Source organism: Perna viridis, chromosome 7 (genome assembly GCF_037379345.1).
Source record: "Perna viridis isolate PV_CMFRI_1.1 ecotype Kerala chromosome 7, ASM3737934v1, whole genome shotgun sequence".
NCBI classification, from domain to species: domain Eukaryota; kingdom Metazoa; phylum Mollusca; class Bivalvia; order Mytilida; family Mytilidae; genus Perna; species Perna viridis.
Window position 1 is genome coordinate 39,751,657 of NC_142451.1, and position 13,740 is coordinate 39,765,396.

The following is a 13,740-nucleotide window of genomic DNA, read 5'->3' on the forward strand; positions in this document are numbered from 1 at the left end:
TATTGGTTAAAGCAAACAATTTTTCCTTTGTTTTTTTTTCTTTCTATTGCCACACCTGATATACATTTTGCCCAATTCTTAGACGGAGAAGTGCTTAATTACAAATAATACGCTAAACCAAAACATATGCTCCTTATTTGACTATTTTTGTTTTGCAAAGAATGAGAGTACATAAGGCGCTGTAGTGCCTACTAGAAGAAATAAAAGTATCTCCCTTTAATAACCTCCATATTATTTCATTTTTTTAAAATTAAAACAATTTGTTTCATCGTCGTTTTTAACAAAATTAAAAGAACAAAATTATATGCGTAATCAATCAGTATATGTTGAATAAAGTAAAAAAAAAAAGAATTATATCTTAGTGTTATGATTTACAATATTTGTTAGACATATAAAGTAACAAGGAGTGGAAGAAATCTATTCTTAGAGGCTTCTCTTTAGTGTTGATATGTTGTCTGTGTGTGTGTGTGTGTGTGTGTGTGCGCGCGCGTTTTTGTTTTAAATATGTAAGATGAATGGACTTCCGATAACACAATATCTTACCATATCATACATGTAATGTTAATATTTTATGGTTTGCGTTCACGAATCTGTCAGAGAAATGTTTTATGTAGTGTTAATGTCTGCATATAAATTAAGCATTGAAGCTTTGAATTAAGGAGGCATATATATTTAAATTTATCTTCAGTGCCTGATGTAATAATTCGTTGGGTAGTTTCGAATTGGTGCACTCGCACACTTAGCTCTGTAAAGAATGTCTGCATTCGTAACTTTACTTCTACATTTTATAAAGCTTTAGGCAATTAATCATTTTTGTCTCCTGTTCCATAAAATAGCGTTTTGCTTGAATCAAACTTGTATTATATTCGGTGATCATCGAGTCTCAAAGTATGTTCCGCTGAAAACAGAATCAACAGAGATGAGGCAAATAAACAAATCATGTTTTACTATTTCCTCCTCAACTACACGATAACACTGCATGAGTGACTAAATATATATCTTCATAACGAGTCAAAAGGCATTAATGTTTTTCGTGCGTAATTACAGAAAGGCAGACAGACAAACAGAAAGATCCCTAATGTTTTAAATGTTTTCTGAGTGCAATTACAGCTGAAACATAATAAGCACGTACATACACAAATCAATGTTATTCATTACTTTTGATTAAATCAATTCCTATAATATTTTAAAATATTTAAAGTTTTAAAATATATAAATGAGAAAAAAATGAAACTTTTTCATTAGAATATATGATAACGAATACTTGTAAATTTAAAATGTGGGAGCCTCCCGACATTTCATCATACATTAGGTAATCTCCGACGGTCTTGTCCGTCTCTCGGTGGGAGCTTAAAACCTGCAATTTTCGAAATTTTTGCTATTCATTAGGCATAATGATGGGAATGAAAAGGGACGTTAAGCAGCCCGGAAGTGACACATTTCAATTGTCGATCAAAATAACAGGGGGTCTCCTTTTGTAGAGTTTTCGAAGATTAACATTTCTGCAAACTGTATCTCCGATAAAATGCATGAAAGCTTGGCATATCTTAAATTCAGGTTCAAAAACTAATTACAATACATGGCATGTGAATATTCACACCAATAAACCTCATTATGTATCACGGTCAGACTATGCTCATATAACCTGACAACCTATAAGGTCTTATCACACCCCATCAAATCCACCACCCGTGACGCAACTGCCTTTATTTTTTTCAAGATTAACAAAAGGCGCAAAACAAAATTTTGGAGACATGAATTGAATACAAACGTAACACAGAATGCAGCTGACTGAAATATAAGCCAACTTCGTCCACACAGAATATAGACGCTAAAATTTGCACTAAATATTCGAAAAGACGACAAAAAGCTGAACTGCAGACAACAATTAGCACGACAGGACCGCTTGGCACAAATATTATATTAGACCAGTCATAACAATTCTTAAACTACATGTAGGCACAGATTTTTACACTTTAACATGAAGAATTTACATATACATCCATGCTCCTCCTGAACGGTGGATCAAGGTATTTCATCTGGTAATAATGTTGATATAAATACGGGTATTTTAAGTGTCTACACGAAATAAATGTTGCAAAATTTACTTTATATACAAGAAACTTAAGCAACAGGATTTTATACACACGAAAATGCGTAAAATTGATCAAACATTTTGCATATATTAACTTTGGAATATCGAATACATGTAAATGTAGGGACATGTTTGATATGTGCGCATGGTAAAAATATATGTATTGAAGATATTTCCCGGATAAGGAAAGCAATCCTTTCAAAGAAATTTGCAAAGCAAATGACACGATCTACACTTGTCGTTTCCTGTTACCCATACATGTAGAAAGTAATTTTCACAAGTCATATGTTATCCACACTTGAATGTCGTTCATATTCGATCATTTTCCGTATCAGAACCAACAATGACAGCCATTTCCTCTCCCGACAGACGAAAAGCACAATGAAATGGGAGATGATATAACTTGGGTAGGTTTCTAGGCTTCTATAGTTAACCTTAACTTGTCATGATTTAAAAAAAGAATAGGGAGTTTCAATCTTACTTTTGACCATGTTTTCCTTGAAGGAAATGTCAAAAATAATTTTTATGTCCATAAAAAGAAGGCACGAACTTTGGTACACCAGAACAGGTCGAACTGAAAATCGACTTCTTCTACTTTTGTATTTTGAGTTCATGAAATAGACCCCTTTTCTGAAAAATTGTTTTTCAAGAAAATACTGTTTTTCATCAAAAATAAATATTTGTGTCATAGCTTCATATTTACTCTGCACTTTTGATGAATAATGATAAGCATTTGCCAAAACAAAAAACAAAAACAAAAAACAAAAAAACAAAAACAGGAAAAGGCAAAAAGAAAGCGCACTATATTTTTTAGCCTCCACGTTTTGATGTACACCTGCTCAGGCATATGCAATACAAGAGTGATGCCAAAAATAATTACACATTCCTGGGAACATATATAGTTTTTATAAATAATTCAAAAATTTAATGACTACATATTTATAATGCATATACAAATGTATATACCGGTAAAGTTATCAAGTTTTTTCCTGCTATTTAAGCTAATTAGTATCATCAATACCGTTATGCGAGGATAGAAGTCAACAATTTTAGGGCTCTCTAGCTAAGTATTTCAATCGGAATGGGTTATATTTTTTCTCAATTAATTTTGTTTTTGTTTAAAAAAAACATTTAAATGATGCATTTCTCTCTGCCGTTTTCTTTTTTAAGGGAAACCAATGGAAAAAAATTGAAAAGTCTTTCGGCCTAATCTAAACTTGATAATTCGGGTTAAGTGAACTGATTTGTGTCGCTAACAGAAATAATGTTTATGTAAAATCAAAATTTCCCGCTGAATTTAGTTCAAGTTTATTTACCGCAATCTAGTTGCAATGTTTATTTATCAAGAATATGTAAGCCACATGTATGTTCAGTTTGCCCTTCATATCAGTAGGATATACATGTGATAGTTGGTATTTACAGTGAAAGGTATGTACCATGTCATGTCCTCTGCTTCAACCTATATACATTGCATTTGTACATAAAGAAAACATCGGCTTTTTATGAATACAAACTATGTACACATTGAAAAGATGGCGTGTCGGTTCATAATCATGTAATACGATTTTGCATAGCGGACGTATTAACTATAAAATCATCAGTACTTTGACATTGAAATGTATTACGCAGCGTTGAAATGTTTTCTTTTGACTGATTTGTTTTAGATAAAAATCTAGTGATACGGTGCAATTAAAATATCATTCATAGTTGATTTTTCATTTTAAGAATATAGAGGTACAATAATAAAATAAAAAAACAAAAATAAAAAACAAAAACAAAACAAAACAAAAAACATTGGATTAGGAATAAACGAAGAATTTCAAGAGCTATATATATATAAAAAAATATGCCGACGTTGACAGCTATTTGTATGAAAAAGACGAATTCTATTAACAAACAAATCAATATAAAATGTTAATACATTATTTATTTCAATTTTCAGACTGAAAGTTAGTAGTATACTTTAATTATCATAATGAATGGTAAGTTTACATTTGGTATTACATAAAATAATCTATATAGAATGCAGACACTATAAATAATTGAGGTACAGATAACCCGCCAAAAAGACAATGCCTTTTTCATCTACGTAAACAAGTTTTTTTATATAGCTGTCATCCTTTCTGTATACAGATATGTACTGTAGGTTTTTCAGGTACTGGCAGGTATTTCTGGTACTGGCAGGTATTTCTGGTACTAGCAGGTATTTGCATCACCCAAATGACAAAGACTAGTAATGTTGCACACAACTGTTCCTGAATAAGAAATAAAAGTGATCAGATGTTTTTATGCACATATCACATCTGATATTTTAATACCGTTTAACTGATTTGTTCTAATTTTTTACATGCTTAAATCACTTCATGCTTGATATCTATAAAGACCACTAACTAATACCATTTTCTTGATGCAATCACTTTCAAAAACAAAAATCTGTAGACATTTTTTTAAATCACACACAGCTTATGTTAATGATGTACATAAAACAAAAACAAAACAAAAAACACAAAAAAAACACAAAAAAACACAAAAAAAACAAAAACAAAACAAAAAAAAAAAAAAAAAACAACTCATATTTGATGAATAAAAGACGAACACAAATTTAAATTGTCATTTTAATACGAACGCGGTAAAACAAAATGCGGTCGTATGATGGCACAGCGCAGTCGTCGTTGTTCCACAATATTTTTATTACAATAGTCAGACTTGGATTGGTATTTTGTGTTGTACATTTTAGAAATAAGAGGCCAAAAGAGGGGGTAGGGGCTGAAACAACCATTTTTCTGGTGTCCAGACAATAGCTTGACTATTAGTGATTGGAAATCTTTAAAACTATATTAAAAAGTGGCTTACCGCTAACAGAAGACTGGGATTGTTTTTTGTAAATCGATAATTTACCTTATGCTTTGAAAGTAGTTTGAGTAGTGGAAGGATCTCATATGTAAATATATTACAAGATGCCATACAACAAAATGAAAACTGAGATTGATTTTTGGTGTTGTGACTTGAGCCAAGTAAGAATAAAGGACCACAAAAAGACCAGAAACATTTTTTTGTCTGATTTTTTTGTCTGACTTAAATAAAAGAGAATGAAATTGTATCAGACGGGTATTGCCATACATGGAACGTTAGGGCTGTTTTTGGAGGTGTTGACTGGAACAGACGTGACCACTACAATTCTGGTCAAAATCTTATCTTGTTTCAAATATCTAAATATAATCAAAATTCAAAGCTTCATGTTTGAATGGTACGTCCATACTTGCCTAAAATGTTCAGAGTTCAAACTCTGTAGTCTGATCAAGCTGCGCCCTGCGAAACATTTCATTTGTTTTACTAATTGTCTTGCAACTTATTCACAATTATGTAACGTTCTCTTGTTAAAACAAGCTCTATTTGTGTTCCTCAAAAAGTAATCAAGGGAACCAAGGTTATAGCGGTAATCAAAAGAATGTAATCCAGAGACAAAGACCAGACATGGAAAACAGACATACACAACAAAGAACATAAAGTAACTAAAATCATAAATACAAAGTAACAAAAATAAATGAGCAACTCAGACTCCACTACAAAACTGGGAGCATGGACCAAGTGCACCTGTAGGGTAAGCGTCCTCTGCTTTTCTAGAAACACCCGCCGAGTTGCTCATAAAAAGTCAAATCCGGGGTAGACAAACGAGGAAAGGAAAACTATGGCCCGTTGAATAAATCAGTTTTCATGGTGCAGATGGATACACCATAACGATCCACGTTCAAACCATTGCAATGTTTTTTTTTCATTGCAGAGTACAAATACACTAAAGATTTCAAAGTTACAGATGAAATGCAACAAAACTTTGATGATGATGGATATATCTTAGTGAGGTAAATAAAAAAGGGAATAGAATATATTATGTATGAACATGTCTTTTTCTATCACATTCATGTTAACAAAAGAAAAAAAAGAAAAGTTATATTCTACCCAACAAAGTTTTTTACCCCCGACACCAACGCTCAATACACATAATGAAAACTGGAATCTTTACTATTGTTATAAAACAACGAATATATTATTTTTAACTTTTTTAGTAGCTGTCTGTAAGAATCATGCAAAATCTGAAAAATGTGATACACCCCAAAAAAGGCTACATATTTGTATTTTTGTAATTAAGTTGTTTTATGGGTCTATACTATGAAATGTGTAATTATTCATTCAAATCTTCCTGCTCTTATGAGATAATCAACATTGAAAATCCAGTAGATTCTATTCTATTTCAGCGTCATTTACAGAGTTATCTCCCTTAATTTTGAAATATACAGTGCATTCTATATAATTTTTATCTCCTAAGAGCACAGGTTATATGAAAAACCACATGTGAATTTATGTTTACTATGACATTTCAAACAAAATATCAAAAATAAAAATATGTAGGCTTTTTACCCATCAATCACATTTTGCATGATGTTTAGCTGGAGTGCTATTTAATATTTAATCTATGTACACAAAATAAATCAAACTCAGAATTTACAGTAAAACCTGTCGAAACCATGCTTTAAATAAACCGAAATAACCTTTCTAAACTAGAATCTTTTGATTGTCTCTACTTATTCATTAAAAGATATTCTGAAACAAGAACAACTGTCTAAACCAAACGAAAGGTGTTCTTTTAGGTAGATTTACCTGTATAATGATGACAGAATTAAATATGCTTAATAACAAAGTAAAACTATTCTGGCAAAGAGACAATCATGATTAGAATGTTCATTCAAACAATATAATTACAGGCAATTATTTGAACCTGAAGTAATAGCAAGAGTAAAAGACATTGTTGAAAATAACGACGACATGAAAAAATACAGATATGACGTACGTATAGGACTGTTCGGTTTCCTTAGAAACTCCATAAATAGTACATGCACTGAAGAAACCTTATACATATATACATAATTAACAATTCTTACAGTGAAAAATCTGTCAAATATAAATTGAAGAAGAAGAAAAAAAATAATAAAAAACAGTTATTAAATGATTTTTCCTTGGTTTTCAGGTAACTCATATAATGAATATTATTTTTCTTACTGACAATCAACTAATGATAATTTGTCTTATCGCATGGTTTTTTTATAACTTGACAGAGACGTATTAAAAAAATATTATTCAAAATGGACCGTAGCTATTATCAGGTTATTTTTGACTAAATTTACAAAGTCTTATACATGTAAACACTTATACTCCTTTATCGGAAAGGGTAATATCTCAATTAACATGATTTATCTGCGGTTAGTAGGTATTATCATCTGAATTTGTATCAAAATATATTTCATTGTTCAATTTTTATAATGAATTAACATTATCATAGACATTGGAAAAATTATGATTTCACATGTTTTGGATCAACATTAAATGTCAATTTTTGTGTATTATTATCTTCATCATAGACAAAAAATTGACTTATCTCCATTTACATTTATTGCATAACGCTCAGAGATTTTTCAAATTGGTATACAGCTGTATGATTAACCAGCGACAATCTTTGTAGTCGTATGTGCAATTGAAATTTTTTGTGTCCCCATGGCTCTAAACTGGTAGCTTCATGAGCTTGCTTAACAATGTTTATTCACCTACGTAGTTATGTTTATTTTCATCGTATAATGATTAATTTACTAGATACCTGACAAGGATGGCAACATGTCAACTATGATTGCCTGGAACCAAGCTGGAAATGACGTCACAGGACTCATGGCCAGGTGTGAGAGGGTTGTTGATCTAGTTGAAAAGGTATGAACGCGATAGGCAGAATACACTGAGCACAATCAAATGAAGGATGATAAGTTTTTGGAGAAGAAAAAAAAATTGTATGTTCACCATTAATTCATTTGTTTGACTAATTTTCAGAGAAAATAGAGATAACTGTTTAACTGTTTGGTGACCTTCTTTTGTTCTTCGTAAACACACACACACACACACAACTGGCTTATACTTCCTATTTTTCGGAAGTAATTTTAATTTTTAGATTTTTGAGTTATTAGAATTTTAAGATTTTCTTAAGAGTTTTTAAGAGCAGCTTTTGAATTAAAAGAGAAGTTAAACAGTATGTAACGATCACTATCTCAATTAGTAAGAATTACAATATTGTAGTGCTTAGGAGGCGAGGTTTACCTATACCATTCAAAGTTTACTATGAAATGGCCAAAGAATGGAGCTGGATTTCATTGGCACCAAGATTATGGGTAAGTACACACTAACACTTCAAAATGTAGCTTTACAAATGGAAACCTATTGACCTAAGTATTCGACAAACGTGATGACTTTTCATTCGGCATTTTCAATTTTTCATCCATTTGTGGCAACATCCCTATAGCACCAACGTATGGAATTTTCATATAACAACCCTTACGTTATGCCAGAGCGTATAGACTATTTATACCCAGACTTCTTACAGTTAGGCTTCTGGAACAGGGTTATGTTGCTACTAGATTGAAGTCATCACTACAAGAGTGTTATTGTTGTCATTATGAACTCGGGGACGACCGTAACGGGTGTATCCATCTGCTCCATGAGAACTTATTTGTTCAGCGTGCTATAGTTTTTCTTCGCTCTGTCGTGTATCCTGGACTCGACGAGCAATTCGTTTGGTGTTTCTATAAAAACAGAGGCAGCTTACCCTACCGGTGTACCAGTCCATGCTCCAAGTTTTTAGTGCAGTTCGATTTGCTTGTTTACCTTTACTTCTTTGACATTATATTTTGGTAATTTTATATTTTTGTTGTGTGTATCTGTTTTTCTGGTCTGGTCTTTCCGCTAAAGAGTCTTGGGTCCCTTGATTGCTCTCCTGTATATTGCAATACTTATGCAGAAGTTTGTGCACTTTTAATTAAACCACCTCTGCATGTCCAGTTCTTTAATAAACTGGCATTTCCCTACAAGATGTTAATTGATGCATCATTTGTGACAAGAACCTTTAGATTGGTACGGATATTTGGGCTACTAAGATTTTTTGTAAAAACTACTTTGGTTCGGTGACGTAAAAAACGTCGATCGGTCCAAAGTTAACGACTCTAATAATACAATAGTAAATAAGGTTTTGATTTTTTTTTATTAAGGATAAAATGTTAATTTGGATTGAAATCGTTTAGTAATAAAATTTGAAGGATTGATTTTTAATTTTTTTACCACGTGTTGCTGTATAACATAATCCCAATTTAAGGTAGGCTACGATTCAAGCCACGTGGCGCTATATGAACAAGGGTAACTTGTCCAAAAGTTAATAAAGCAATTAACTCGGTCAAAAATTAAAAACAGAGCTGCGTCCGTTGTAACAGTATACATTATATTGTTACAGTATTTTAATTTATATATAGCAAGTTTTCAAGGCACTATGTTTTTTTTTTCTATTGATTCGGGGAAAATAAATAAATGTGTTATACGTCGTTAGATTGCAACCGTCCTTTAATCGTTAATAAACATTTCAAATATTATTTACCGTTATATAGAATTAAGATTCGTGGTTCATGTAATTATATATATTTAATTTGTTATAGGTATTGGTATGATTATGGAATCCTTTACCCTGACATGGGAACGATATTCATAGCTATCGACGAATGTACGACTGAAAATGGTTGCTTACAGGTATAGGTTCCATTCATTTGTCAAATAGAATAGTCATATGAATCTTTTTTGTGCACTCTGATAACATTACAGTTATTCAGCTTTTAAACTGACAAGCCAGAAATATATCTCTTTTTTAATTCTTTTAAATAGTCATTTTTTTAAATAGTATGACGAATTTGATGTTTGCAGAAATTTCCAATTCTTATAATTGATTCGATATGAATGTTATTACATGAACAGGAAACCAGTTCACATCTTTTGAATAAAGCAAGCATAATTTCTGGTATTTATAGCTATTAAGGGGATCCCACAAATGTGGAAGACTGTCACACTCAAAAGATGACGGACAATTCACTCCTGACATGGAACGATTGGAGGAAATCAAAAAGAAACTTCCTTTGGATATTGTGGAGATGAAACCAGGTCAAGAATTGAGATATTAGTATTTATCAGACGTTTACTAGATTTTTTGCACAGTTCACTGTTAATTGACTTTTTTTTATTCTGTCGCATACCATATTGTACGTGCTCAGTAAGTATGGGCAGTTCATTTTTCTGAAAAGACATCTGCCATGCTGCTTGCTGCAGTTCGATAAATAGAACCCATATCAATCACAGACAGAGGTCAATGTCAAAATGAAATCGTACACTCTATATTGGTCAATCAGGTCATGGAGAAGCGTTGAACTTTCAGAATGACGACTCTAGCCTATGGGCAATATATCATTTTCCAAGGAGTAAATGTTTCGATGTTAATTCGGTTTAAAATGGCTATGAAATGGAAAGAATATAAATATAACCTAAAGATTTGAAATGAAAAAAAAATCGATTTTAGTCGCTAGGGAAAGTAACTGTCAATACAATATACATATTAACAGCCATTCTCTGTAACCACTTAACATGGTGTGCCACGCATGGTGACCGATTTCCATTATATTTGCAGGACTAGCCTATTACCACCAGAAAATTAAAAAAAAAAGAACGAAAAACTAGTAGTTTCATCTTTTTAACTGTCTGTTGCCATGATAACTAGCTGCTAAATTTTCCAACCAAAATAAGAGTTTCTTTGGTTTGAGAAGTACCATAGGTCTTTACTATTTTTGCATGTTATAAGTAAATCTGAGACCATGCGTGCCACATCCTCTGTTCAAAATGTTAAATGCTTACGGAGAATGGATGTTAAAATACTTAGGCTGAAGACTATTGCGCAATACATAAAATTTTTACCATTTGTAATACTTTTTTTCAGGAGATGCTGTATTCTTTCATTGTAATACACTTCATATGAGTGAGGTCAACAAAAGTGATAAACGAAGAATAGGTTTCCCGATAGCTTATAATAGAGCCAATAACAACCCGACGAAAAAACACCATCACCCATCTTATTCACCACTTACAAAGGTACGTAAAACCTTTCACTACGCAAGATACTATTGTGACCAAGACAATGTCCGTCCCAGTTGTTCTTTTATTTGTTTTTGGTGTCCTTTGAATTGCTTGTCAGTCATGGATCTTTTTATATTAGTTATATTGCTAAAACATTTGACTTGATCGTCATTCAGTATTAAAAATATATTTGTCCTTTTTCCTCAATATTCAGTAGTGGATACAGGCAAACTGTTTCAGGGCTTGAAACACATAAACCCCTTTTTCTAATTGAGAATTTCATGTGTAATTTGGGTCAGAATGAGCTAATAATAACCTGGAACATCTCCTTCTCACAATATCTGGATACTTGAATGTTTATGGTCATGTGACATAGTAGAAAAGGTCGTGATTTTTTTTAAACATCAGTTTTATATCTATTATAGGTTTCTAACGAAGATTTGCTTAAATGTACCAACACAACAGATATGACAGGGAAAGATTTCATTGAAATGGCAAAATCAGAAACATTGACTCGACAACTCACTGCTGAAGAAGAAAAATGAAGTTTCGATTCTGTTTTGCTTTTTTTTTAAATTGTTAATTGTAAACGGTTACCAGTATAAGAACTCCACAATTTAATTGTAAAAATTGGTAAATACAAAATGGCACATGGTTGTAATCAATGAAATATTATTTCTTTCGGCGAGTGCCGTAAGCCTACAACGAAGAATTGGTACCGTTGATTACGATCTTTTTCAGATTTACTTTGTGGTTTTAACAATCGCGGATCTCAAGGGTGCAGGGGGTAGCACCCCTCCTTTTTATTAGAAAATATGTCATTGCACAAAAAAAGAAAGGTAAATAATGTCCAAGCACCCCCTTTTTCCGAGGAACCCCTCAAGCCATTTCAAAGTATCAGAAACCGCCACTGGTATTAAAGACAGTACATGTTTTCATATGATTTAATTTGATTTGTAACAAGGTTTATGATTGGCTAATTCTTTTTGTGAAAATCAAGTTATTTTGTATAACCTGGCTATATATTATGCTTTTCTTCAGGTCGATGGTCTGCACTCCGCAATGCAAATAATATTTTACACAAAATAAAGTTTTCACCTTTCAATCATTATCATTTGGAAGATCACTCGTTGGATATTAAATTATTAGGAATGTTATTAGGTAATGCTCAACCTGGTTTGAGCAATGCTGCAGAAATGACAAAAATATACGGTTTTTAAGAGCCTGAAAAAGATAGAAATCGTCATAATAAAACATTTTTTTTCGAAATAAAAATGGTTAGTATTTGAAAAAGTAATTTAATAGAATGTAACAAATCACTCTAAAAGTTTTCCACACAATACAAAAATTCAAGTATTATAGTATAATTGATATGGGGAAAATTGAAACCTATTGGAATAATACGATCGACAACAAAAGATGGAAACGGCTACCCCAATGAAAACGTTGTAGTTCCTGAAAAACACTTGGAGACAAACTGTCAGAAGTGAAGCCACGAGTGACTACGATTATTGGATATCCGATTATTAACAACTCAAAAAAGGAAAGGCATAGAACTCAATATTTATATATACAAGTGAGTAACAAGCAACAAGCAGGTAAAATAGGATACTTTAATTCAAATCCGAAACTAATAAAATACAACCTTTCGTATAACCTAAAATAAAACTCTATCTCACACTACAATGAACATAAGCCATGTATATCTTTTAAAATAATAATATAGTAAACACCTGGACCTTGAATCAGGAATAAGTCAAGATAAACAACCGATGAATGTGTCAAGGATCGAGTACAATCAAAACAAAAATACGAACAGTGTAAGATATAATTATATAGATAGCACTGTTTATCAACTAATTCCTGTGTTAAACTTAACAATGTGAAAGAGTAATCAAGGGAACCACGATTACAGCGGTAATCAAAAGAATGTAATCCAGGAACAAAGACCAGACATGGAAAACAGACATACACAACAAAGAACATCAAGAAACTAAAATCATACATACAAAGTAACAAAAGTAAATGAGCAACTCGGACTCCACTAAAAACTGGGTGCACCGGTAGGGAAGCGTCCTCTGCTTTTCTAGATACACCCGCCGAGTTGCTCATAAAAAGTCAAGTCCGGGGTAGACAAACGAGGAAAGGAAAACTATGACCCGTTGAATAAATCAGTTTTCATGGTGCTGATGGATACACCATAACGATCCACGAGTTCATGATGACGACCATAAAACTTCTGTAGTGATGAGTTCAATCTTGTAGCAACATAACCCTGTTCCAGAAGCCTATTTGTTAGAGTTCTAGCGTGATACAAAAAGTCCGCGAAATAAATTCGATAATTTCAGTCTCGGACTTCCTCCCACCGAAACGGCACGACTTGAATTTCAATTCGCCGTTCACGAAATTTAAATTTTATGTTGAAAACAGCATCCAATAAGGGAGAAAATTTAATAAATGGGATATTAAGTTGGTTATTGTGAATAACCAAAATATAATCACTCGTGCCAAGAAGGTATTAAGATATACCTTGTGCTTAAATCTAGGTATTCTTGAGCATTTATGATAGTAATTTGTTATTGACGCTTACCAAATAATTATCCTATTAATAACACATTCTAGTAATCCAATGATCTGTATAACAAAGAGACAACCAATATCACAAAGTT

At 32.2% G+C, this 13,740-nt stretch overlaps 1 protein-coding gene across 2 annotated transcripts; it reads left to right on the top strand.

Moving 5' to 3' along the window:
• The first annotated feature begins 2,448 nt into the window (after positions 1 to 2,448).
• On the top strand, positions 2,449 to 12,176 carry LOC148612666 (uncharacterized). 2 transcript variants are annotated; one of them, XM_088594314.1, is made up of 10 exons: positions 2,449 to 2,502; positions 4,038 to 4,077; positions 5,877 to 5,955; positions 6,856 to 6,937; positions 7,739 to 7,849; positions 8,210 to 8,301; positions 9,613 to 9,703; positions 9,979 to 10,108; positions 10,935 to 11,086; positions 11,497 to 12,176. In XM_088594314.1, the coding sequence occupies exons 2-10, from the start codon at positions 4,071 to 4,073 to the stop codon at positions 11,614 to 11,616; spliced, it is 864 nt and encodes a 287-aa protein (XP_088450440.1). In that variant the 5' UTR covers positions 2,449 to 2,502; positions 4,038 to 4,070; the 3' UTR covers positions 11,617 to 12,176. The 2 variants fall into 2 exon arrangements, with proteins under 2 accessions (XP_088450440.1, XP_088450441.1); XM_088594315.1 differs by lacking the exon at positions 2,449 to 2,502 and adding an exon at positions 3,146 to 3,523.
• The last annotated feature ends 1,564 nt before the right edge of the window (positions 12,177 to 13,740 follow it).

Bases quoted from the DNA above. Each gene is read 5' to 3' on its own strand.
- LOC148612666 (XM_088594314.1), top strand. The intron at 6,938-7,738 runs GTACGTATAGGA...TTAATTTACTAG, and splicing joins TGAAAAAATACAGATATGAC to ATACCTGACAAGGATGGCAA. The intron at 7,850-8,209 runs GTATGAACGCGA...ACAATATTGTAG, and splicing joins TTGTTGATCTAGTTGAAAAG to TGCTTAGGAGGCGAGGTTTA.